Genomic DNA, 23,929 nt, shown 5'->3' with positions numbered 1-23,929 from the left:
ACTCTCAGTGAAGTAGGTGTATCTGTCTCTAAGTCAACAGTAAAGAGAAGACTCCATGACAGTAAATACAAAGGGTTCACATCTAGATACAAACCATTCATCAATACCAAAAATAGACAGGCCAGAGTTAAAGTTGCAGAAAAACACCTCAAGAAGCCAGCTCAGTTCTGGAAAAGTATTCTATGGACAGATGAGACAAAGATCAACCTGTACCAGAATGATGGGAAGAAAAAAGTTTGGAGAAGAAAGGGAACGGGACATGATCCAAGGCACACCACATCCTCTGTAAAACATGGTGGAGGCAACGTGATGGCATGGGCATGCATGGCTTTCAATGGCACTGGGTCACTTGTGTTTATTGATGACATAAGAGCAGACAAGAGTAGCCGGATGAATTCTGAAGTGTACCGGGATATACTTTCAGCCCAGATTCAGCCAAATGCTGCAAAGTTGATTGGACGGCGCTTCATAGTACAGATGGACAATGACCCCAAGCATACAGCCAAAGCTACCCAGGAGTTCATGAGTGCCAAAAAGTGGAACATTCTGCAATGGCCAAGTCAATCTCCAGATCTAAACCCAATTGATCATGCATTTCACTTGCTGAAATCCAGACTTAAGACGGAAAGACCCACAAACAAGCAAGACCTGAAGGCTGCGGCTGTAAAGGCCTGGCAAAGCACTAAGAAGGAGGAAACCCAGCGTTTGGTGATGTCCATGGGTTCCAGACTTAAGGCAGTGATTGCCTCCAAAGGATTTGCAACAAAATATTGAAAATAAAAATATTTTGTTTGGGTTATGTTTATTTGTCCAATTACTTTTGACCTCCTAAAATGTGGAGTGTTTGTAAAGAAATGTGTACAATTCCTACATTTTCTATCAGATATTTTTGTTCAACCCTTCAAATTAAACGTTACAATCTGCACTTGAATTCTGTTGTAGAGGTTTCATTTCAAATCCAATGTGATGGCATGCAGAGCCCAACTCGTGAAAATTGTGTCACTGTCCAAATATTTCTGGCCCTAACTGTATGTGAGGGAAGCGAGCCACAAGCTGCAGCACAAGGATGAGACAGGTTTATGGTCTTTGGTGTTTTAATTATTTATCAAAAACTGAATAAAACTAAAGAGAACAAACAGCTGCCCAGACGCAATATCTGCCTCTGCCCAGACGTAATATCTGCCGCTGCCCAGACGCAATATCTGCCGCTGCCCAGACGTAATATCTGCCGCTGCCCAGACGTAATATCTGCCGCTGCCCAGACGTAATGTCTGCCTCTGCCCAGACGTAATATCTGCCGCTACCCAGACGTAATATCTGCCGCTGCCCAGACGTAATATCTGCCGCTGCCCAGACATAATATCTGCCGCTGCCCAGACGAAATATCTGCTGCTGCTCAGACGTAATATCTGCTGCTGCCCAGACGTAATATCTGCCAGTGCCCACTGGTAATATCTGCCGGTGCCCACGGGTAATATTTGCCGCTGCCCAGACGTAATATCTGCCACTGCCCACGCGTAATATCTGCCGCTGCCCACGGGTAATATCTGCCGCTGCCCACGGGTAATATCTGCCGCTGCCCACGGGTAATAATAATAATAATAATTTTTATTTATATAGCGCCAACATATTCCGCAGCACTTTACAATTAAGCGGGGACATGTACAGACAATAAATTCAATACAAGTTAAGACAATTTAAAAATTTAAACAGTGACATTAGGGGTGAGGTCCCTGCTCGCAAGCTTACAATCTACAAGGAAATGGGGGGGCACAATAGGTGAAAAGTGCTTGTTATTTCAGGTCTGGCAATTATAATGAATAGGGATTTTCATATAAAGCTGCATGATCCGGTCATCAGCCCGTGTGTTTAAGTGCAATAGTCAAGTATCAAGTGCAGTTATCATGTGCATGGAGGGTGTGAAGACAGAATAATGGGTAATAACTGTCTCTGCCCACGCATAATATCTGTCGCTGCCCACACGGAATATCTGCCGCTGCCCACGCGTAATATCTGCCACTGCCTAGACGTAATATCTGCCGCTGCCCAGACCTAATATCTGCCGCTGCCCAGACGTAATATCTGCCGCTGCCCACGCGTAATATCTGCCACTGCCTAGACGTAATATCTGCCGCTGCCCAGACGTAATATCTGCCGCTGCCCGGACCTAATATCTGCCACTGCCCAGACGTAATATCTGCCGCTGCCCAGACGTAATATCTGCCCCTGCCCAGACGTAATATCTGCTGCTGCCCAGACGTAATATCTGCCGCTGCCCAGATATAATATCTGCTGCTGCCCAGACGTAATATCTGCCGCTGCCCAGACGTAATATCTGCCACTGCCCAGACGTAATATCTGCAGCTGCCCAGACGTAATATCTGCCGCTGCCCAGACGTAATATCTGCTGCTGCCCAGACGTAATATCTGCCGCTGCCCAGACGTAATATCTGCCGCTGCCCAGACGTAATATCTGCCGCTGCCCAGACGTAATATCTGCCGCTGCCCAGACGTAATATCTGCTGCTGCCCAGACGTAATATCTGCCACTGCCCAGACGTAATATCTGCTGCTGCCCAGACGTAATATCTGCTGCTGCCCAGACGTAATATCTGCCGCTGCCCAGATGTAATATCTGCTGCTGCCCAGACGTAATATCTGCCACTGCCCAGACGTAATATCTGCTGCTGCCCAGACGTAATATCTGCCGCTGCCCAGACGTAATATCTGCTGCTGCCCAGACGTAATATCTGCCGCTGCCCAGACGTAATATCTGCCGCTGCCCAGACGTAATATCTGCCGCTGCCCGGACGTAATATATGTCGCTGCCCAGACGTAATATCTGCTGCTGCCCAGACGTAATATATGTCGCTGCCCAGACGTAATATCTGCCGCTGCCCAGACGTAATATATGTCGCTGCCCAGACGTAATATCTGCTGCCTCCCACACATCCTATTTGCTGCAGCCCACGCCTGAGATGTGTTTATCTTGAACGTTTCCTCATCAGATTAAACCTCCTTTTATGAATTTCCTTATTATTTGTTAATCCTCATTGAGCTAAACAAGCAGAACTCCAGCCCGATCCTTGTCGCCTGCATTAATATCGAACGATCAGGGAGAGGTTTGTGCCGCTGTCAAGACTGGATACAATTGTAGCAAACCCTTAGTTGTGAGAACTGTTGTTTTTGTTTTTGTTTTGTTGGTTTTTTAACTTATTGATGAAAAGAAGAGAATTTTCCCATTCACTAAAGTAAACAAATGTTCTTGAAAATAGTGAGGAACTGAAGCACAAAGTCTGATAGAAAGTTGCAGAACTTTTGATCATACAGTTTTTATTGTTTTACTTTACTATAATAATACTGTTTTATATATTGAAATCAGTAATAACCACTTAATGACCCGCGCCAGAAGGGTCATTAAAGGCGTTGTCTCATGTTTGTAACAATTACATTTTGAAAAGTGCTGATAAAAACAATCATCTTTGCAATTTTGCTTCTTATTAAAAAATACTTTTCTTTTTTAGTTTTTGTTGCTTTGCTTGTTTTTTTTTCAGCCTTATCCATATATAACATTTTCTCAGGTCTTATCAAATATTTTTTTCACCAGTATTTGTCAGCAACTAGGCTATGCGCACGCTTCAAACTTTATCTCGGTCGCTAAGACAGGGGTTCACTTACTTTTTCTCTCTGAGTTGTTTGCTTTGTGAGTTTTGAAAAAAACAACATGAACTGTACCCACTGCTCCTGTGTTCCTAACTTAGTTAGATTGTGTCAATTTATGTTTGTGCCTTAGATAACGATCAAACCACATTATATTAGTACCGTATTTAATGCAAATGTTCCAGTAATTTCAGATTTACTTACTTTTTCTTGCAATTGTAGGTAAACGAGATATAGTTGCAATCAACGTAGTTCAATCCCCCTTGCAAATTGGGTTTATCAGCAAAATTAACAAACTTTCTTTTGTTTGCAATAAACCAATCAAACGCAATTTTAATAGATCAGCACACATAATACAACAAGTGTTTTCTCCAAACTCAACAGAAAATGCCACTTTTTATGACTGTTGCTGTTTCTGAATTACTATTCAACTCCTTTGTACTTAGTAGAGCCCTTCTAGCTGTTATGACCTGCTACAGATGTAATTCATAGCAAGACACCAGCTTCTGGCAGGGCTCCTGAGCAATCTCAGACAATTTCTCATGGACAAGGGCTTCCAGGACACTAACCTTCTTGAGATTGCTGCGTCAGCCTTCCAAAAATCCCACCTAAGATTTTCTGTGGCGTTCTAGTCAGGGGAATTTGACAATCTCTGGAGAATCTTCCAGGACAGCATTAAAAACCAAGTCTTTGCCCAAGGTATGTTTGGGTCTTTTTAGAAGGTACTTTGATGCTCAAGCTTCACCCTCATCACACACAGCATGACGTTTTCTTATTGTATTAATCTTGTTCTTCAAATACTGCAGATTTCCAGTGCTAGAGGAATCAAAGAAGGAAGTAAAGAACCACCACCACGCTTCACTGTAGGCACGATGTTCTTTTTAGAATACGCTTCATTCTTCCTCCTCCAGACATACCGCTGATCTAGTCCCAGTTTTGTTTCATTGCCCCACAGAATAGATTCCAAAAACGTCTCTGGCTTTTTTTGTATGGATTTGAGAATACTGGCGCTAACGTTTCCTATTCTTTTGGGTCAGCAGAGGTGTATGTCTCATAGTTCAGGTATGGAGACCTTGCTGCAGGCCTTTTGCAATTATTTGAGGTTTTCATACCAAGGAACATTTCACTGGCGATGAAGACATGGCTTGGACACAGTTTTTTCTGTTGTAACATATGGATGCGAAACCTGGACGATAAAGACATAAGGCAGAAGAAGAATCGATTCCTTCGAAATGTGGTGCTGGAGAAGGATGTTATCAATACCATGGATGGCAAGAAGAACAAACAAATCAATTTTGGAACAAGTCAAGCCAGACGTGTTACTAGAAGCAAGTATCACCAAGCTACGACTTAACTACTTTGGACACATCATAGAAAGAGAGCAATCACTGGAGAAGGACATCATGGTCGGAAGAATGGAAGGAGCAAGACTAGGAGGAAGACCAGCGACCCAATGGCTTGATACTAACAAGATAATGGCAGCGAAAACCCTGGTGGAGCTATCTGGGCTGCACAAGATCAATCTTCCTACAGATCGTTCATCCATCAAGTCGCCATGGCTCAAGATGGAGCCGGGGTCCATTAAATAAATAAATGAGGGATTTTATTAACCTATCTCATCAGGAATCTGGTGGCAGCCGGTGCCAACTACCTCTTTGTGCCACATCCAGTAGTGTAATCAATGTTCCTATAGCTTTGAATTTGTTAATTCTGTTCCCAACATTTTCTCTTAGATCATTTTATGTCTTAGTATTTTTTTTAATTCTTCTCTTTGCTTATACAAGGCAATGATCCTCTTAACTTTTTGGACAACTTCCTTGACAATCCAAGAATATTAGTGGTGGACATTGACTATGAGAAATAGGCTAACATTCTGAACTGATGTATTGCGATTCATCACATTTGAAGCAGGTCGCAGCAGCCAATGATGCTCTATTAGGCGCTTGTCATGAAGAGGATGGATAATTGTGAGTCTGCATTAGTCATTAAAAGTAGAATGTGGAGAAACCACTCGTTATTAGACCTGTTGAGTAGTGATGAGCAAGTGTACTCGTTGCTCGGGTTTTCGGGTGACTTCCGAGTATTTATGACTGCTCGGAGATTTAGTTTTCATTGTGGCAGCTGAATGATTTACAGCTACTAGCCAGGCTGAATACATGTGGGGATTGTCTGGTTGCTAGGGAACCCCCACATGTAATCAAGCAGGCCAGTAGCTGTAAATCATTCATCTGACGTGATGAAAACTAAATCTCCAAGCAGTCATAAATACTCGGAGACCACCCGAGCAACGAGTACACTCGCTCATCACTACAGTTGAGTGATTTACATTATTCTTGATTGATTGGTTTATTGCAAACAGCATCAAGTTTAATTTTGCTGATAAACATAGTTTGCAATTGGGATTGAGTAATTTTGATTGCATCTGTAGATAGAATCGATCATTCTTGGTGGTTGCGATGAAAAGTATAGATGGAATTCATCATCATCATCCCCATCATCTTCTCACAGTTTTGTCTCTTCTCCCACAGGTCATGTAGTAGCGCAGGAATGTTTTGAAAATGGGAGTTTTGGTTTTTATGAGGAACCTGCTGCTGGCTCTCTGCCTCTTCCTGGTGCTGGGCTTCCTCTATTACTCTGCCTGGAAGCTCCACCTTCTGCGCTGGGAGGATTCACGTAAGTCTTTTCCTGTCTTCTTCTGTCTTGCTGCATCTTTGACTGTCCATGGTTCCCACTGCTGCACTTCTAGACTTTCTCTTAGGGACAGCTTCTTCCCCCAGGAACCCTCCATGTTTCTCCTCACTGTGAATCTTGGAAGTTCTAATATTTCTAAACTGAGAAGCTTAGAACTTTTGTATAGCTGGGACTCGCCACAATATGGCATCCAGAAGAATCTGAAGTCACCTGTGCATCTGCTGGTGATGAAGCTTCGGAGGCTGTCTTCTCACTTCGGTGATGAAGCTTTGGAGGCTGTCTTCTCACTTCGGTGATGAAGCTTCGGAGGCTGTCTTCTAGCTTCGGTGATGAAGCTTCGGAGGCTGTCTTCTAGCTTCGGTGATGAAGCTTCGGAGGCTGTCTTCTAGCCTCGGTGATGAAGCTTCGGAGGCTGTCTTCTAGCCTTGGTGATGAAGCTTCGGAAGCTGTTGTCTCACTTCGGTGATGAAGCTTCGGAGGCTGTCTTCTCGCTTCGGTGATGAAGCTTTGGAGGCTGTCTTCTAGCTTCGGTGATGAAGCTTCGGAGGCTGTCTTCTCGCTTCGGTGATGAAGCTTCGGAGGCTGTCTTCTCGCTTCGGTGATGAAGCTTCGGAGGCTGTCTTCTCGCTTCGGTGATGAAGCTTCGGAGGCTGTCTTCTTACTTAGGTGATGAAGCTTCGGAGGCTGTCTTCTCACTTAGGTGATGAAGCTTCGGAGGCTGTCTTCTCACTTAGGTGATGAAGCTTTGGAGGCTGTCTTCTAGCTTCGGTGATGAAGCTTCGGAGGCTGTCTTCTCGCTTCGGTGATGAAACTTCGGAGGCTGTCTTCTCACTTCGGTGATGAAGCTTCGGAGGCTGTCTTCTCGCTTCGGTGATGAAACTTCGGAGGCTGTCTTCTATCTTCGGTGATGAAGCTTCGGAGGCTGTCTTCTAGCTTCGGTGATGAAGCTTCGGAGGCTGTCTTCTATCTTCGGTGATGAAGCTTCGGAGGCTGTCTTCTAGCTTCGGTGATGAAGCTTCGGAGGCTGTCTTCTCGCTTCGGTGATGAAGCTTCGGAGGCTGTCTTCTAGCTTCGGTGATGAAGCTTCGGAGGCTGTCTTCTAGCTTCGGTGATGAAGCTTCGGAGGCTGTCTTCTAGCTTCTGCTTTGCACTTTGTATACTTATACATACTTATGGCGATTTTGGGGGTTTGTATGGGTGGAATACAGAGACTGATGAACTGTCAGAATCTAGGATTGGTCCTCGGGTAGCGTTTTGGCAGCTTCAGTCATATAGAGGTGTAATATATTCTCAAAATAAAAAAGCAGAGAAGCCAGCGATGCTTATGGTCAGAATGCAATACATAAAGTGCACATGCACATATTAATTTCTAACTGTATTTCAAAATGAGACATTTAGCAAACAATTGATCAATTCTTTGAGCCACCCCGCCACGTCACGGCATTCTCATAATGGGGCAGTCCTACTCTACGTTTTTTATATTTGCTGTGCCATTACAGCCTCCTAAATGTGTTGGAAGCAAGACCACATTAAATGCAAGCTGTACCTGAAGCGTTTCTGAATCACTCCCATGGCGCCAGAAAGGATAAGCGCAGATAAAGGTTGACCAAGTCCAGCCATAGACATTTCAGGTCCAACCTCCACACTGCGTAACCAGCACCACAGATGAAGGGTGAGACAGGCCCAGACACAGGTGCACAATCAAACAGAGCCTAGGGCAGGGCTGCTGTATGTGTGTACAGCAGCCTAGATCAATCACAATGAACACAGAAAGAATTGATCAATTGTTTGCTAAATGTCTCATTTAGAAATACGGTTAGAAATCAATATGTGCATGTGCACTTTATATATTGCGTTCTGACCATAAGCAGCGATGGCTTCTCCCCTTTCTTATTGTAATATATTCTCCACTGGGAGATAATCATTGGAGGTTCCAGTTGTTGGACCTCCTGGACCAGACTACGATGATTTATCTAATCGCTGAGGCGGCTTTCCTATTGGTTGGAGAACCTCTTTCGATTTATATGGTGTTTAGGCTGAAGATGTCTGATTACGGTATTTTGGGGGATTCCACAGTCCCAAGAAAAAGGCTTTTCTTTTCTCTTCCTATGATATCTGTAATTTATATAAAGTGACGGTGCAGCCATTTTTTCTCTTGCATAATTTTTGGGAATGGCGAGGGTCCTTGCAGTCAGACTCCGCTATCCGTAAGCTATAAAAGCATGATCAGCAAATATACAAATTGATCGTTGCGCCGCTCCTCTTAATTGTTGCTGGTACATACAAATTTGTTGATGGGAGTCTTTTTTTTAACTTTTTTTATTGATCAAGTGACTAACAATAAGCCCTCGGGCGGTTTGGATCTATAGGGAAGGAGGACGGCGGAGAGCTATGGAAGGTTTGCACAATGATGAGTCCGGAGCTAGAGCATCTATAAGTGAGGGGGTCCCGAGTCAGGAAGGCGATTTCTGTTCCCACCGATACAGTGAAATTGGAGCCCTTTAATAATCTATGGGCTGTGTCTGGTTCTCTGCTGAATCTCGAGATGATCTCTGCTTTTTGTGTAATGAAGAGAAATATGTCTTTAGTCCAGGGAGTCTTTATGGAAATTTCTGCAGCTAGAATTCTAATAAAGAGGGCAATTAATCAATGAAATGGAAGGTTTCAGCGATGAGGAATGGCCAGGATGAATAAAACGAGGCAGTACGCAAAAGTCTGCCTCCTGTGATCTGCCTATGAAAGTCTTGATTGCCGCCCCACATCGGGGGCTTCCCAACTTCTCGCCAGCTTTTTATGGCTTCACCTTCATGGATACTGCAGGAGCAGATCCGTAAAGCTCCGAGCACACGGGCGAAGCAAAAAGCGACGCAAGCAGACAAAGGAAAGGAGACCTAAAAATCTGGATGCAATTACTTTACAGAAAGAGGGGGAAGTCTAATGAACTCGTATATAGAGGTTAGCCCCTGTATAGTGAGAACTTCAGCAATGTTCTGATATACATCATGTTTCATATCCTTTACTTTCAGTGAATGCGTTCATTATTGTTCACCTCTTAAAAAAAGAAAAAAAAAGAGCATGAAAACCTGCCCTAGCCTCGTATTTCTCACAGCTGAAGATTTGTTCCTGTTGCATCCATTGTAGACAATGCTCTGTACGTCTAACTCCAGAGCAGCGTAATTACCCTGATACACTATCCCAAAAAATCATAGACATACTTACAGAGGACTATAGAAAAAGTCTACACACCCCAAGGTATTGTCGTGTAAAAAAATACTCACCAAGAAGAATCTTTTCAGAACTTTTTCCACTTTTCTCACCCATAATCTGTATTAATTGATTGACAAATTAACTGAAATCTTAATGAATTAAAAAAAAGTTACCACTTGTTTGTGCAAAGTTGATAACTTGTTTTCTCCGGACGATCCCTTTAAGTTACAGTTAGGTCCATATATATTTGGACAGAGACAACATTTTTCTAATTTTGGTTATAGACATTACCACAATGAATTTTAAACAAAACAATTCAGATGCAGTTGAAGTTCAGACTTTCAGCTTTCATTTGAGGGTATCCACATTAAAATAGGATGAAGGGTTTAGGAGTTTCAGCTCCTTAACATGTGCCACCCTGTTTTTAAAGGGGCCAAAAGTAATTGGACAATTGACTCCAAGGCTATTTCATGGACAGGTGTGGGCAATCCCTTCGTTATGTCATTCTCAATTAAGCAGATAAAAGGCCTGGAGATGATTTGAGGTGTAGTGCTGCATTTGGAAGATTTTGCTGTGAAGTAAACATGCGGTCAAAGGAGCTCTCCATGCAGGTGAAACAAGCCATCCTTAAGCTGCAAAAACAGAAAAAACCCATCCAAGAAATTGCTACAATATTAGGAGTGGCAAAATCTACAGTTTGTTACATCCTGAGAAAGAAAGAAAACACTGGTGAACTCATCAATGCAAAAAGACCTGAGCACCCACGGAAGACAATAGTGGGGGATGCTCACAGAATAATCTCCATGGTGAAGAGAAACCCCTTCACAACAGCCAACCAGGTGAACAACACTCTCCAGGAGGTCGGCGTATCAATATCCAAATCTACCATAAAGAGAAGACTGCATGAAAGTAACTACAGAGGGTTCACTGCACGGTGCAGCCACTCATAAGCATCAAGAATAAAAAGGCTAAAAAACATCTAAAAAAGCCAGCACAGTTCTGGAAGAACATTTTTTGGACAGATGAAACCAAGATCAACCTCTACCAGAATGATGGAAAGAGAAAAGTATGGCGAAGCCGTGGTACAGCTCATGATCCAAAGCATACCACATTATCTGTAAAACACGGCGGAGGCAGTGTGATGGCGCGGGCATGCATGGCTGCCAGTGGCACTGGGTCACTAGTGTTTATTGATGATGTGACACAGGACAGAAGCAGCCAAATGAATTCTGAGGTATTCAGAGACATACTGTGTGCTCAGATCCAGCCAAATGCAGCCAAACTGATTGGTCGTCATTTCATACTACAGATGGACAATGACCCAAAACATAAAGCCAAAGCAACCCAGGAGTTTATTAAAGCAAAGACGTGGAATATTCTTGAATGGCCAAGTCAGTCACCTGATCTCAACCCAATTGAGCAGCATTTCACTTGTTAAAGACTAAACTTCAGACAGAAAGGACCACAAACAAACAGCAACTGAAAACCACCGCAGTGAAGGCCTGGCAGAGCATCAAAAAGGAGGAAACACAGCGTATGGTGATGTCCATGAGTTCAAGACTTCAGGCAGTCATTGCCAACAAAGGGTTTTCAACCAAGTACTAAAACTGAACATTTTATTTAAAATTATTGAAGCTGTCCAATTACTTTTGGTCCCTTTAAAAACAGGGTGGCACATGTTAAGGAGCTGAAACTCCTAAACCCTTCATCCAATTTTAATGTGGATACCCTTAAATGAAAGCTGAAAGTCTGAACTTCAACTGCATCTGAATTGTTTTGTTTAAAATTCATTGTGGTAATGTCTATAAATAAAATTAGAAAAATGTTGTCTCTGTCCAAATATATATGGACCTAACTGTATATGGGAAGGAACACTAAAGGGTCGATATTGGCTTTTAGGATTGGTACCTCCAATGTTCCACAAGGATTCTTGCTCTCTTTCCCCCTGAAGCAGCTACTTGCATATTTAAACAGATCTCACACGGACCCATAGGGTTTCATCGATCCGTACATATATATATATGTGTGCATATATAATATGTTTTAAAAACGGATCCATGTGTTCTGTCAGTGAGATTCGGAAACTGATGTCCTATTCTCATCCATATGGAGGATCAGACTGGGCCAATATAATCTGTAGGGATACATTAAAAAGGCATGAAAATCACAAGACCTGTTTTCCATGCTGTGTTTCTACCATCTTTCACTGATCCATTCTAAAAGGATGTGAAAATAGAAGTGGATGTGTGAATGTAGCCTTAGCATGTCACTGGAGGTTGAGGTGTGAAAAGGATTATTCCCCTTTCTGCCACATTATCTTACTAGACGCGGCCACATTACCACTAGAAGAAGCTGCACGTTGCCATAGTAATAATAATTTTATGTTTATAGTGCCAGCTTAGTCCGCAGCACTTCACAATTCAAAAAGTGCTGCACGCCGTCACAGTACGACTAGAAGGTGCTGCATATTAGCGCATTACTATTAGGCTGTCGTCACACTAGCAGTATTTGGTCAGTATTTTACATCAGTATTTCTAAGCCAAAACCAGGAGTGGGTGATAAATGCAGAAGTGGTGCATAAGTTTGCATTATACTTTTCCTCTATTTGTTCCACTCCTGGTTTTGGCTTAAAAATATTGATGTAAAATACTGACCAAATACTGCTAGTGTGATGGCAGCCTTAGTCAGCGCTGCATACAGTTATACTACCACTAGATGGCGATGCTCACTATCTCTTTACAGCTTTATATTGCCACATTGCCTATAGACTTCCATGCATATTATTAGTACTACTAGTATGTGCTTCATACTGTTAATATTATCGGTAGTAAGCTCTGCATACTGTTACATCATCACTAGACAGCGCTGCATACTGTTACATCACCACTAGACAGCGCTGCATACTGTTACATCACCACTAGACAGCGCTGCATACTGTTACATCACCACTAGTAAGTGCTGCATACTGTTACATCTGTTATGACCTGGTGGTCAGGACAATAATGGACCTGGTAATTAAGAGCACACGGAATGACCTGATAGTTACTGATAATAAAGGACGAGCTCTAGGATGTGGGAACTCTGCTGACCGCAATCCCTAAACCTATCAACCACACTAGAAATAGCCGTGGATTGCGCCTAACGCTCCCTATGCAACTCGGCACAGCCTAAGAAACTAGCTAGCCCTGAAGATAGGAAAATAAAGCCTACCTTGCCTCAGAGAAATTCCCCAAAGGAAAAGGCAGCCCCCCACATATAATGACTGTGAGTAAAGATGAAAATACAAACACAGAGATGAAATAGATTAAGCAAAGTGAGGCCCGACTTACTGAACAGACCGAGGATAGGAAAGGTTACTTTGCGGTCAGCACAAAAACCTACAAAAAGACCACGCAGAGGGCGCAAAAAGACCCTCCGCACCGACTCACGGTGCGGAGGCGCTCCCTCTGCGTCCTAGAGCTTCCAGCAAGCAAGACAACAAATTAAATAGCAAGCTGGACAGAAAAATAGCAAACCAAAGAAATACAAGCTGGAACTTAGCTTCTAATGGGAAGACGGGTCACAAGAACGATCCAGGAGTGAACTAGACCAATACTGGAACATTGACAGGTGGCATGGAGCAAAGATCTAAGTGGAGTTAAATAGAGCAGCAGCTAACGAATTAACCTCGTCACCTGTGAAAGGAAACTCAGAAACACCCACCAGAGGAAGTCCATGGACAGAACCAGCCGAAGTACCATTCATGACCACAGGAGGGAGCCCGACAACAGAATTCACAACAGTACCCCCCCCCTTGAGGAGGGGTCACCGAACCCTCACCAGAGCCCCCAGGCCGACCAGGATGAGCCAAATGAAAGGCACAAACCAGATCGGCAGCATGAACATCAGAGGCAAAAACCCAGGAATTATCTTCCTGACCATAACCCTTCCACTTGACCAGGTACTGGAGTTTCCGTCTCGAAACACGAGAATCCAAAATCTTCTCCACCACATACTCCAGCTCCCCCTCAACTAACACCGGGGCAGGAGGATCAACGGATGGAACCACAGGCGCCACGTATCTCCGCAATAACGACCTATGGAACACATTATGGATGGCAAAAGAAGCAGGAAGGGCCAAACGAAATGACACAGGATTGATAACCTCAGAAATCTTATACGGACCAATGAAACGAGGCTTAAACTTAGGAGAGGAAACCTTCATAGGAACATAACGAGACGACAACCAAACCAAATCCCCAACACGAAGTCGGGGACCCACACAGCGCCGGCGGTTAGCGAAACGTTGAGCCTTCTCCTGGGACAATGTCAAATTGTCCACCACATGAGTCCAAATCTGCTGCAACCTATCCACCACAGTATCTACACCAGGACAGTCTGAAGACTCAACCTGCCCTGAAGAGAAACGAGGATGGAAACCAGAATTGCAGAAAAACGGCGAAACCAAAGTAGCCGAGCTGGCCCGATTATTAAGGGCGAACTCAGCCAACGGCAAAAATGACACCCAATCATCCTGATCAGCAGAAACAAAGCATCTCAGATATGTTTCCAAAGTTTGATTAGTTCGTTCGGTTTGGCCATTTGTCTGAGGATGGAAAGCCGAGGAAAAAGACAAATCAATGCCCATCCTAGCACAAAAGGATCGCCAAAACCTTGAAACAAACTGGGAACCTCTGTCAGAAACGATGTTCTCCGGGATACCATGTAAACGAACCACATGCTGGAAAAATAATGGCACCAAATCAGAGGAGGAAGGCAATTTAGACAAAGGTACCAAATGGACCATCTTAGAAAAGCGATCACAAACCACCCAAATGACCGACATCTTTTGAGAGACGGGGAGATCCGAAATAAAATCCATAGAAATATGCGTCCAGGGCCTCTTCGGGACCGGCAAGGGCAAATGCAACCCACTGGCACGAGAACAGCAGGGCTTAGCCCGAGCACAAGTCCCACAGGACTGCACAAAAGAACGCACATCCCGCGACAAAGGCGGCCACCAGAAGGATCTAGCCACCAAATCTCTGGTACCAAAGATTCCAGGATGACCAGCCAACACTGAACAATGAATCTCAGAGATAACGCTACTAGTCCATCTATCAGGGACAAACAGTTTCTCCGCTGGGCAACGGTCATGTCTATCAGCCTGAAATTTTTGCAGCACCCGCCGCAAATCAGGGGAGATGGCAGACAAAATTACCCCCTCTTTGAGAATACCCGCCGGCTCAGGAACACCCGGAGACTCAGGCACAAAACTCCTTGACAGGGCATCAGCCTTCACATTCTTAGAGCCCGGAAGGTACGAAACCACAAAATCAAAACGGGAGAAAAATAACGACCATCGAGCCTGTCTCGGATTCAACCGTTTGGCAGACTCAAGATAAGTCAAATTCTTGTGATCTGTCAAGACCACCACGCGATGCTTGGCTCCTTCCAGCCAATGACGCCACTCCTCGAATGCCCACTTCATGGCCAACAATTCACGATTACCAACATCATAGTTACGCTCAGCAGGCGAAAACTTTCTAGAAAAGAAAGCACATGGCTTCATCACCGAGCCATCAGAACTTCTTTGCGATAAAACAGCCCCTGCTCCAATCTCAGAAGCATCAACCTCAACCTGAAACGGAAGCGAAACATCTGGCTGGCACAACACAGGGGCAGAAGAAAAACGACGCTTCAACTCCTGAAAAGCCTCTACAGCCGCAGAAGACCAATTGACCACATCAGCACCCTTCTTGGTCAAATCAGTCAACGGTTTAGCAACAGTAGAAAAATTCCCCACCAGAGGAAGTCCATGGACAGAACCAGCCGAAGTACCATTCATGGCCACAGGAGGGAGCCCGACAACAGAATTCACAACATACATCACCACTAGACAGCGCTGTATACTGTTACATCATCGCTAGACAGCGCTGTATACTGTTACATCACCACTAGTAAGTGCTGCATACTGTTACATCACCACTAGACAGCGCTGCATACTGTTACATCACCACTAGTAAGTGCTGCATACTGTTACATCACCACTAGACAGCGCTGCATACTGTTACATCACCACTAGTAAGTGCTGCATACTGTTACATCACCACTAGACAGCTCTGCATACTGTTACATCACCACTAGACAGCGCTGCATACTGTTACATCACCACTAGATAGCTCTGCATACTGTTACATCATCACTAGACAGCGCTGCATACTGTTACATCATCACCAGACAGCGCTGCATACTGTTACATCACCACCAGACAGCGCTGTATACTGTTACATCACCACTAGACAGCGCTGTATACTGTTACATCACCACTAGTAAGTGCTGCATACTGTTACATTACCACTAGACAGCGCTGTATACTGTTACATCACCACTAGACAGCGCTGCATACTGTTACATCACCACTAGACAGTGCTGTATACTGTTACATCACCACTAGTAAGTGCTGCATACTGTTACATCACCACTAGACAGCACTGCATACTGTTACATCACCACTAGACAGCGCTGCATACTGTTACATCACCACTAGACAGCGCTGCATACTGTTACATCATCACTAGACAGCGCTGCATACTGTTACATCATCACCAGACAGCGCTGCATACTGTTACATCACCACCAGACAGCGCTGTATACTGTTACATCACCACTAGACAGCGCTGTATACTGTTACATCACCACTAGTAAGTGCTGCATACTGTTACATTACCACTAGACAGCGCTGTATACTGTTACATCACCACTAGACAGCGCTGCATACTGTTACATCACCACTAGACAGTGCTGTATACTGTTACATCACCACTAGTAAGTGCTGCATACTGTTACATCACCACTAGACAGCACTGCATACTGTTACATCACCACTAGACAGCGCTGCATACTGTTACATCACCACTAGACAGCGCTGCATACTGTTACATCACCACTAGACAGCGCTGCATACTGTTTCAACACCACTAGACAGCGCTGCATACTGTTACATCACCACTAGTAAGCGCTGCATACTGTTACATCACCACTAGACAGCGCTGCATACTGTTACATCACCACTAGACAGCGCTGCATACTGTTACATCACCACTATACAGCACCCCATACTGTTACATCACCACTAGACAGCGCTGCATACTGTTACATCACCACTAGTAAGCGCTGCATACTGTTACATCACCACTAGACAGCGCTGTATACTGTTACATCACAACTAGACAGCGCTGCATACTGTACAGCGCTGTATACTGTTACATCACCACTAGACAGCGCTGCATACTGTTACATCACTAGACAGCACTGTATACTGTTACATCACCACTAGTAAGTGCTGCATACTGTTACATCACCACTAGACAGCTCTGCATACTGTTACATCACCACTAGACAGCGCTGCATACTGTTACATCACCACTAGACAGTGCTGTATACTGTTACATCACCACTAGTAAGTGCTGCATACTGTTACATCACCACTAGACAGCGCTGTATACTGTTACATCACCACTAGACAGCGCTGCTTACTGTTACATCACCACTAGACAGCGCTGTATACTGTTACATCACCACTAGACAGCGCTGCTTACTGTTACATCACCACTAGACAGCGCTGTATACTGTTACATCACCACTAGACAGCGCTGCATACTGTTACATCACCACTAGACAGCACTGTATACTGTTACATCACCACTAGACAGCGCTGCTTACTGTTACATCACCACTAGACAGCGCTGTATACTGTTGCATCACCACTAGACAGCGCTGCATACTGTTACATCACCACTAGACAGCGCTGCATACTGTTACATCACCACTAGACAGCGCTGCATACTGTTACATCACCACTAGACAGCGCTGCATACTGTTACATCACCACTAGACAGCGCTGCATTCTGTTACATTATCACTAGACAGCACTGCATACTGTTACATCACCACTAGACAGCGCTGCATTCTGTTACATTATCACTAGACAGCGCTGCATACTGTTACATCACCACTAGACAGCGCTGCATTCTGTTACATTATCACTAGACTGCACTGCATACTGTTACATCACCACTAGACAGCGCTGCATTCTGTTACATTATCACTAGACAGCGCTGCATAATGTTACATCATCACTAGACAGCGCTGCATTCTGTTACATTATCACTAGACAGCGCTGCACACTGTTGCATCACTACTAGACAGCGCTGCATACTGTTACATCACCACTAGATTGCTGCATACTCTTGTATCACCACTAGGTGGCATCCTTGCTCTTTTCCATATTAAGCTCTAATTGATGGCTGCTTTGTAACGTTATTTCTCCTGCAGTGAATGGGCTCCAGTTTTGCTACAAGGAAAGTAGCATTGCATCTTCCATGGTCACATTGTAGTTGCAGCCTGCAGGAACACGTGGTGCGACAGTCGGTTCTACCTGCGCCTACAGTGACACTTTATTAGAGACACAGACAACTCTTTTTCCTATATACAGTAAAGCAGCTCAGTCTTAGGCTTCAGCCCCATCTCAGCTCACACTGTGAGACATTGACATTCAGGCTTCTAGGAAAGCTGGGTGACCTCTACAGTGGAAGCTGTAATGAGTGTATTGAATACTTTAAAGGCACCCCAGATATAATGAAGCTGACTAGGGAGGAGGCCCAGAGACTAGGCTGCGGAAATACAATATGGGGGGACTGTGATGCTGGAGATTAATCCCATTAATATTTGTAACAGATGCAGATTTTACTGATCTGTGTTATGGATAAGTGGTCTACCCTGGTGGTCTCAAACAAATTCCTTCAACACCGTGTTGTATCCGCACTGACTGCCCGATGTCAGCAGATTGTGCTTTCCTTAATGGTAATGATAGCAATGAGTTACTATGGGGAAGTCACTGCTAGGCCATGTTCACATTAACCAGAAGTTTTTTTTTTTTGCTTTTTTTAATGCAAATTAAAAGCTGTTTTTCACCAAAAGCGATGAGGTTTTCAGAAATCTCTTGCACACAATTTAACTTTAAAAAAAAAAAAAAAAAAATGCTGCAAAAAAACTGCAGCAAACAGTTTTTGAAACTTTTTCGCAGCAATCTTGTAGAATAAATCTGACTATATGAAAAGTACTGTCGACAAAGAAAACAATGTAATCCGCACCCAAAGACCGCTGCAAAATAACTGCAAAAGCGGGACAGAGCTTTTTTTATTGCCAAGAAAACAGTTTTTTTTCTTTCTCATTATTTGCTGGTGATTTCCTGCAATCTTTGTTGCACCTTCTTCGTCTCCTCTCCGGGGATCCTGTCTTCTGTCATTTCTTCTGACATCTGCTTCTCGTTGCTGCTCTCATTTTTTTTTTTTTTATCATTCTCATAGCAGAGCTGGGATGACGCTTCCTCCTGGTCTCTGGTGGGCTTGGAAGAAGCCTGTTTATTTCCAGTTGGTGCAGGTCCTGGGATAATGGTATACGGGGGATATTGTACAGTAATAAGGGTGAAATTAAAGTGGGAACTTGGAGAAGGTTCGTGTTGTCCTGTTCCAGTTTGGCCGCCGGTCACGCCAACTTATTATAGGGCACAAGCAAATGACGTGTGACATTAATATGTTGCTCATCTTGATGGAGACCAGAGACTGAGAGTCACATCGTGGGAAAAGCAGGACGACCAGCAGCAGCGCAGGATATGGGTCTGTTTACATGGACCGACCGGCAGCACAATATGAGCCCCGATTGATTCACACAGGCAGATCAAAGTAAAGTACCCGCACTGAGAAATCTGTAATAGATCTGTAATAGATCGCACAGTGGTCATAGCCGCCGCGGTTCTCGGCAGCACAAGTCCTCATTACACAAAACGACGCCCCACCGAAAACGACAATCTTTTGCGCTGCGCAAAAGATCATTTCACCCAACGAGTGAACATTTTGTTTACATATTGTCAATGTTCGTTCAGGTAGGAATTAGGCAGCATTTTTAGTCCAATAAGGCAAGGTTTACTAACTCCAAGGGACTTTAACACAAAGCAGCACAAAGGCAAACACAGCAGGAAAGTACAGTACATATGGCAGGTCAATACTCTGGCAGGTATACGTCCAATTGTTCGGCAGGTTATAAGCCCAACACTTTCAGCCCCAGCATCTCCTATGTGATGCATGTTTCAGCCCCAAAATCTCCTATGTGATGCATATAGCAGTCTCAGCGTCTCCTATGTGATGTATATAACAGTCTCAGGGTCTCCTATGTGATGTATATAACAGTCTCAGGGTCTCCTATGTGATGTATATAACAGTCTCAGCGTCTCCTATGTGATGTATATAGCAGTCTCAGTGTCTCCTATGTGATGTATATAACAGTCTCAGCATCTCCTATGTGATGTATATAGCAGTCTCAGTGTCTCCTATGTGATGTATATAGCAGTCTCAGCGTCTCCTATGTGATGTATATAGCAGTCTCAGCGTCTCCTATGTGATGTATATAGCAGTCTCAGTGTCTCCTATGTGATGTATATAGCAGTCTCAGCGTCTCCTATGTGATGTATATAACAGTCTCAGTGTCTCTTATGTGATGTATATACAGCAGATCTCCCACTGCTTAACTTCAAGGAGACCTGCAGTGTAACATACAGTCATGGCTGAAAGTGTTGGCACCCTTGAAATTGTCCCTGGAAATGAAATATTGCTCCCAGAAAATTATTACAGTTCTACATGTTTTGTTATACACGTTTTTTTTTCTTTGTGTCTATTGGAACAATACCAAAAAAAAAAACCAGAAAAAAAATCCATTTGGAATTAATTTCACACTAAACCCCCAAAATAGGCAGGACAGAATTGTTGGTTGCACACCCTTTGGAATAAATAACTGCAATCAGTCGCTTCCTGGAATTTTGGAGCATAGGTGAAGACGTCTTCTCCCAACAGCAATTTTAAGATCTCTCCACAGGCGTTCTATGGGATTTAGGTTCTGGACTCATTGCCTCTGGTATTTGTTGTGTTTTTGTTTCCTTTTGGCTTTTGTCAGGATGTTGGGAGTGATATCTAATACGCCGGTGTAATAAAGGTGTATGTTCTGTTCCTGTGGAGCAGTCGTCATTTGGCAGCCATATCCCTATTGTTTTTCGGTGGAAGATCGTGTAATCAGTGTGGCTAATTAAGCAGGGCTCGGCCGGTATCAGTGATGACTCAGGGGTGAATTTTAAGGATAGTTTTCCATACAGCGAGGTGTGCTGCCGCTCGCACGTAGAGATGACATCTGCCTCATGAGATCACCGCAGCCTTCCGGCCGGCCGTACACAGACCTGTCGGCCCCGGATCAGACTAGTCTTCAGGTGTGTTTTTAAGGTGACGCTCAGCAACAAACCTGGAAAACAGTTCCTAGATTAAAGAAGCAAACCTACATTTTTTTTTCATCCATAATTCTAGCTGTGTCATTTGTTGCACCTACAGAAAGCAGTCTGGGACACTTCATGCCTTTCATCATTATTTTTTTATGTGATACCATACTACAAAATACACTAGCAAATGAGGGTAATTGATTGCGAACAAGATTATTTCTTTTGCACACAAAAAAAAGGGAATGTTCCTAACAAATTCATTCAAGATCATGTACCAAATTCTTATGAACATGAATTCACCCACAGGTATGTCTTATTCATTACACAGTTGTCCAATAGAAAGATGAAAAAGATGTTACTTAACAAAGAAAACCTCTTCCCATTTCATGCTGTCAGCAATGGCACCACATGGAAGAGAAATGTCACAAGACCTGATAAAGAAAATGATCTCTTCACACAAGAAATGTGAAGGCTCCAAGAATATCAGCAAAGCTTTACTTATCAGTCAGATACTGGAGAAAAAGCGATACAAAGACGGTACTGCGATCATCTCGCAGAGATGTCCAAATTGGCTGCAGAAGTTAGCACCTAAACAGAATCGTTTTCTGATGAGATGGGTCGAAGAAAATCCACATGTAAGTTCACTGCAGTTAGCTAAAGAAGTAGAAAGCCAAACCAGGGTTGATACAATGTGATGTATACCGCAGAGGAACGGCATGCATTGGTCATCCACGAAGGACGCCGCTTCTAAAGCCCATGCAAAAAGAAGCTGCCTACAATTTGCCAGGGCCCATGCTGAACAATATAGAGACTGCTGGGGTTCTATGTTCCAGAGTGATGAGAACAAGATAAATGTTTTTTGGAATTGATGACTTCAAAACTGTATGATGAATGAGTGCAAATAAAAGTGCATAATGCCTACAGTGAGACATGGTGGTGGCAGTGCCCTTATGTAGGGCTGCATGAGTGCTCCTGGTGTCAGGGAGCTATGTTGTGAGTTCTGTTTTTGGGCTCCCTCTGGTGGTTACTGATGGTACTGGGTGACTTGTGTTCTCTGCGGTCTCTGGGGTCCACCTGTTCCATCAGGTTATGGGAGTTTCCTATTTAACCTGGCTTTCTTGTCATTTCCTCGCCGGCTATCAATGTAATCAGCGTGTCTTTTTACCTCTGCTACCTGCTTCTGTAATCTTCAGGATAAGCTAAGTTTTGATTTTCCTGTTCCACGTTTTGCTTAATTTTTGTCTTGTCCAGCTTGCAGATATGTGATTCCTTTCTGCTGGTTGCTCTAGTGGGCTGAAATTACTCCTCATGTTCCATGAGTTGGCACATGAGTTCAAGTAATTTCAGGATGGTTTTTTGAAGGGTTTTTCGCTGACCGCGCAGTTCACTTTTGTATCCTCTGCTATCTAGCTTTAGTGGGCCTCATTTTTGCTGATTCTGTTTTCATAACTACGTATGTGCTTTCCTCTCATTTCACCGTTATTACATGTGGGGGGCTGCTATTTCTGTGGGGTGTTTCTCTGGAGGCAAGTGAGGTCTGTGTTTCTTCTAATAGGGGAAGTTAATCCTTCGGGTGGCGCGAGACGTCTAGGAATCATCGTAGGCACGTTCCCCGGCTATTGCTAGTTGTGTGTTTAGGTTCAGGATCGCGGTCAGCTTAGGTTCCATCACCCTAGAGCTTGTTTTGTTTTTGTGCTTGTCCTTTTGTGATCCCCTGCCATTGGGATCATGACAGAGCTACATTTCAGTGATGGTATCATGAATTCACAGATGTACTTTATATAGAAAGATATTATGTTGCGTGACCTTGGTAGACGTCCACTTTTCCAACATGACAATGATCCAAAACAAAGCACACATCTGTTGTATTTCCCGAAGAAGAACTGGGTGAAAGTGATTCAGTGGCCAAAGGGTCTCGTGATCTGAGCCCAACCGGACACCTGAAGAGACAAGTAGTCATCACTCTCCATCCAGCAGCATCAAGGCTCTAAAAGAGCTCGTTCTTGAACAAATGGATAAAGATGTTGCAATATGTCGCCAACATTTTTATTTTTGTGAGTTAATTTGCCTTACTTCATATATCTTCTGCTGATCATCACTTATTCATTTCTGTCCGAGCCACAACATTGTCTAAATCCGTTATGGTCGAGTGATCAGTCCGTTCTGAGCGCTATAAAGGCAGCGACACAGCCATTAGGTCACCTAACGTCTTGTAACTGCAGCTTTGAGTGTGACTGGAGTATAAAGCGTCGAGTTAGTGAGGAGCGCGAGCTCCGTGCATGTTTGACTATTTATTGTGGATCTAAACTGCAAAATTCCTTCGTTGGAATCAGATTTTGTTTCTATCTAAAAAATAAATATTTTCAATTAGTGGAAGGAATGGGTGCAGATGTTTATCTTCTGTGGATTCCATTCATCTGTTTCCTCGGTAATGTGCCCGCCGACAGTAAGTGACAGATTGACCACATGGCCGTTCCTGCAGGCGGAGTGTTACTTAGTGTACACGGCATCTGGAAAGGATTGGGGAATTAATTAATTGAACCGCCGTTATTTACTATGAATCTTGGGCTCGGGGCAGATCTGTGGTTTACAGACGGGGGGAAGATTCATTGGGGTTTAATAATGGGCTTTTATGAGCAGGTGTTAGGTGCAAACAGGGAGATTCCTGAGACCACCCAGGGTAGATGTGTGACCCCTGACCCAGGCGCCGGCATTCATCCACGTACCTGAGAGCAAATATTACTGGTCATAAATATGTCCGCACTCAATTGCTACATTTACACATGATTTATCGGAGTCTTGTGCTCAGGTTATTACAGGGGAGGGGTCCGCGCCGGTGGCACTGACCTAAAATTTATGGAAGAGAATTTAATTCTGCGCTTTTAAAAGCAAATGACAAATGATTATATCTAAGAGTAACAGTCAATTATTATTTGTTCCCATGTCCAGATAACCCCAATATATTCACGACCCTATAGCTCATAACATAGAAGAATCCATATCCTGTCCCCTCTGGAGTAAAGTTTCAGGAGGATTTTTTATTTAAAATGGAAAAAAAAGTCGTCATTCC

General features: G+C 43.8%; 1 protein-coding gene across 13 annotated transcripts in view; it reads left to right on the top strand.

The window, feature by feature from the left end:
• ST3GAL3 (ST3 beta-galactoside alpha-2,3-sialyltransferase 3) overlaps window positions 1-23,929 on the top strand; it is a 285,569-nt gene that overhangs the window by 58,628 nt on the left and 203,012 nt on the right. For 12 of the 13 annotated variants that reach the window (XM_069738046.1, XM_069738038.1, XM_069738036.1 and 9 more), the window contains exon 2: window positions 6,188-6,332. In XM_069738046.1, coding sequence (XP_069594147.1) covers window positions 6,218-6,332 — 115 coding nt within the window. In that variant the 5' untranslated portion in view covers window positions 6,188-6,217. Of the gene's footprint in view, window positions 1-6,187; window positions 6,333-23,929 lie in introns of those variants that run through there. The other variant, XM_069738048.1, reaches the window with a different exon arrangement.

The sequence above is a fragment of the Ranitomeya imitator genome, chromosome 8, assembly GCF_032444005.1.
Source record: "Ranitomeya imitator isolate aRanImi1 chromosome 8, aRanImi1.pri, whole genome shotgun sequence".
Taxonomy (NCBI): domain Eukaryota; kingdom Metazoa; phylum Chordata; class Amphibia; order Anura; family Dendrobatidae; genus Ranitomeya; species Ranitomeya imitator.
Note: the sequence above shows the minus strand (reverse complement) of the source record. Positions and strands in the feature narration are given on the sequence as shown.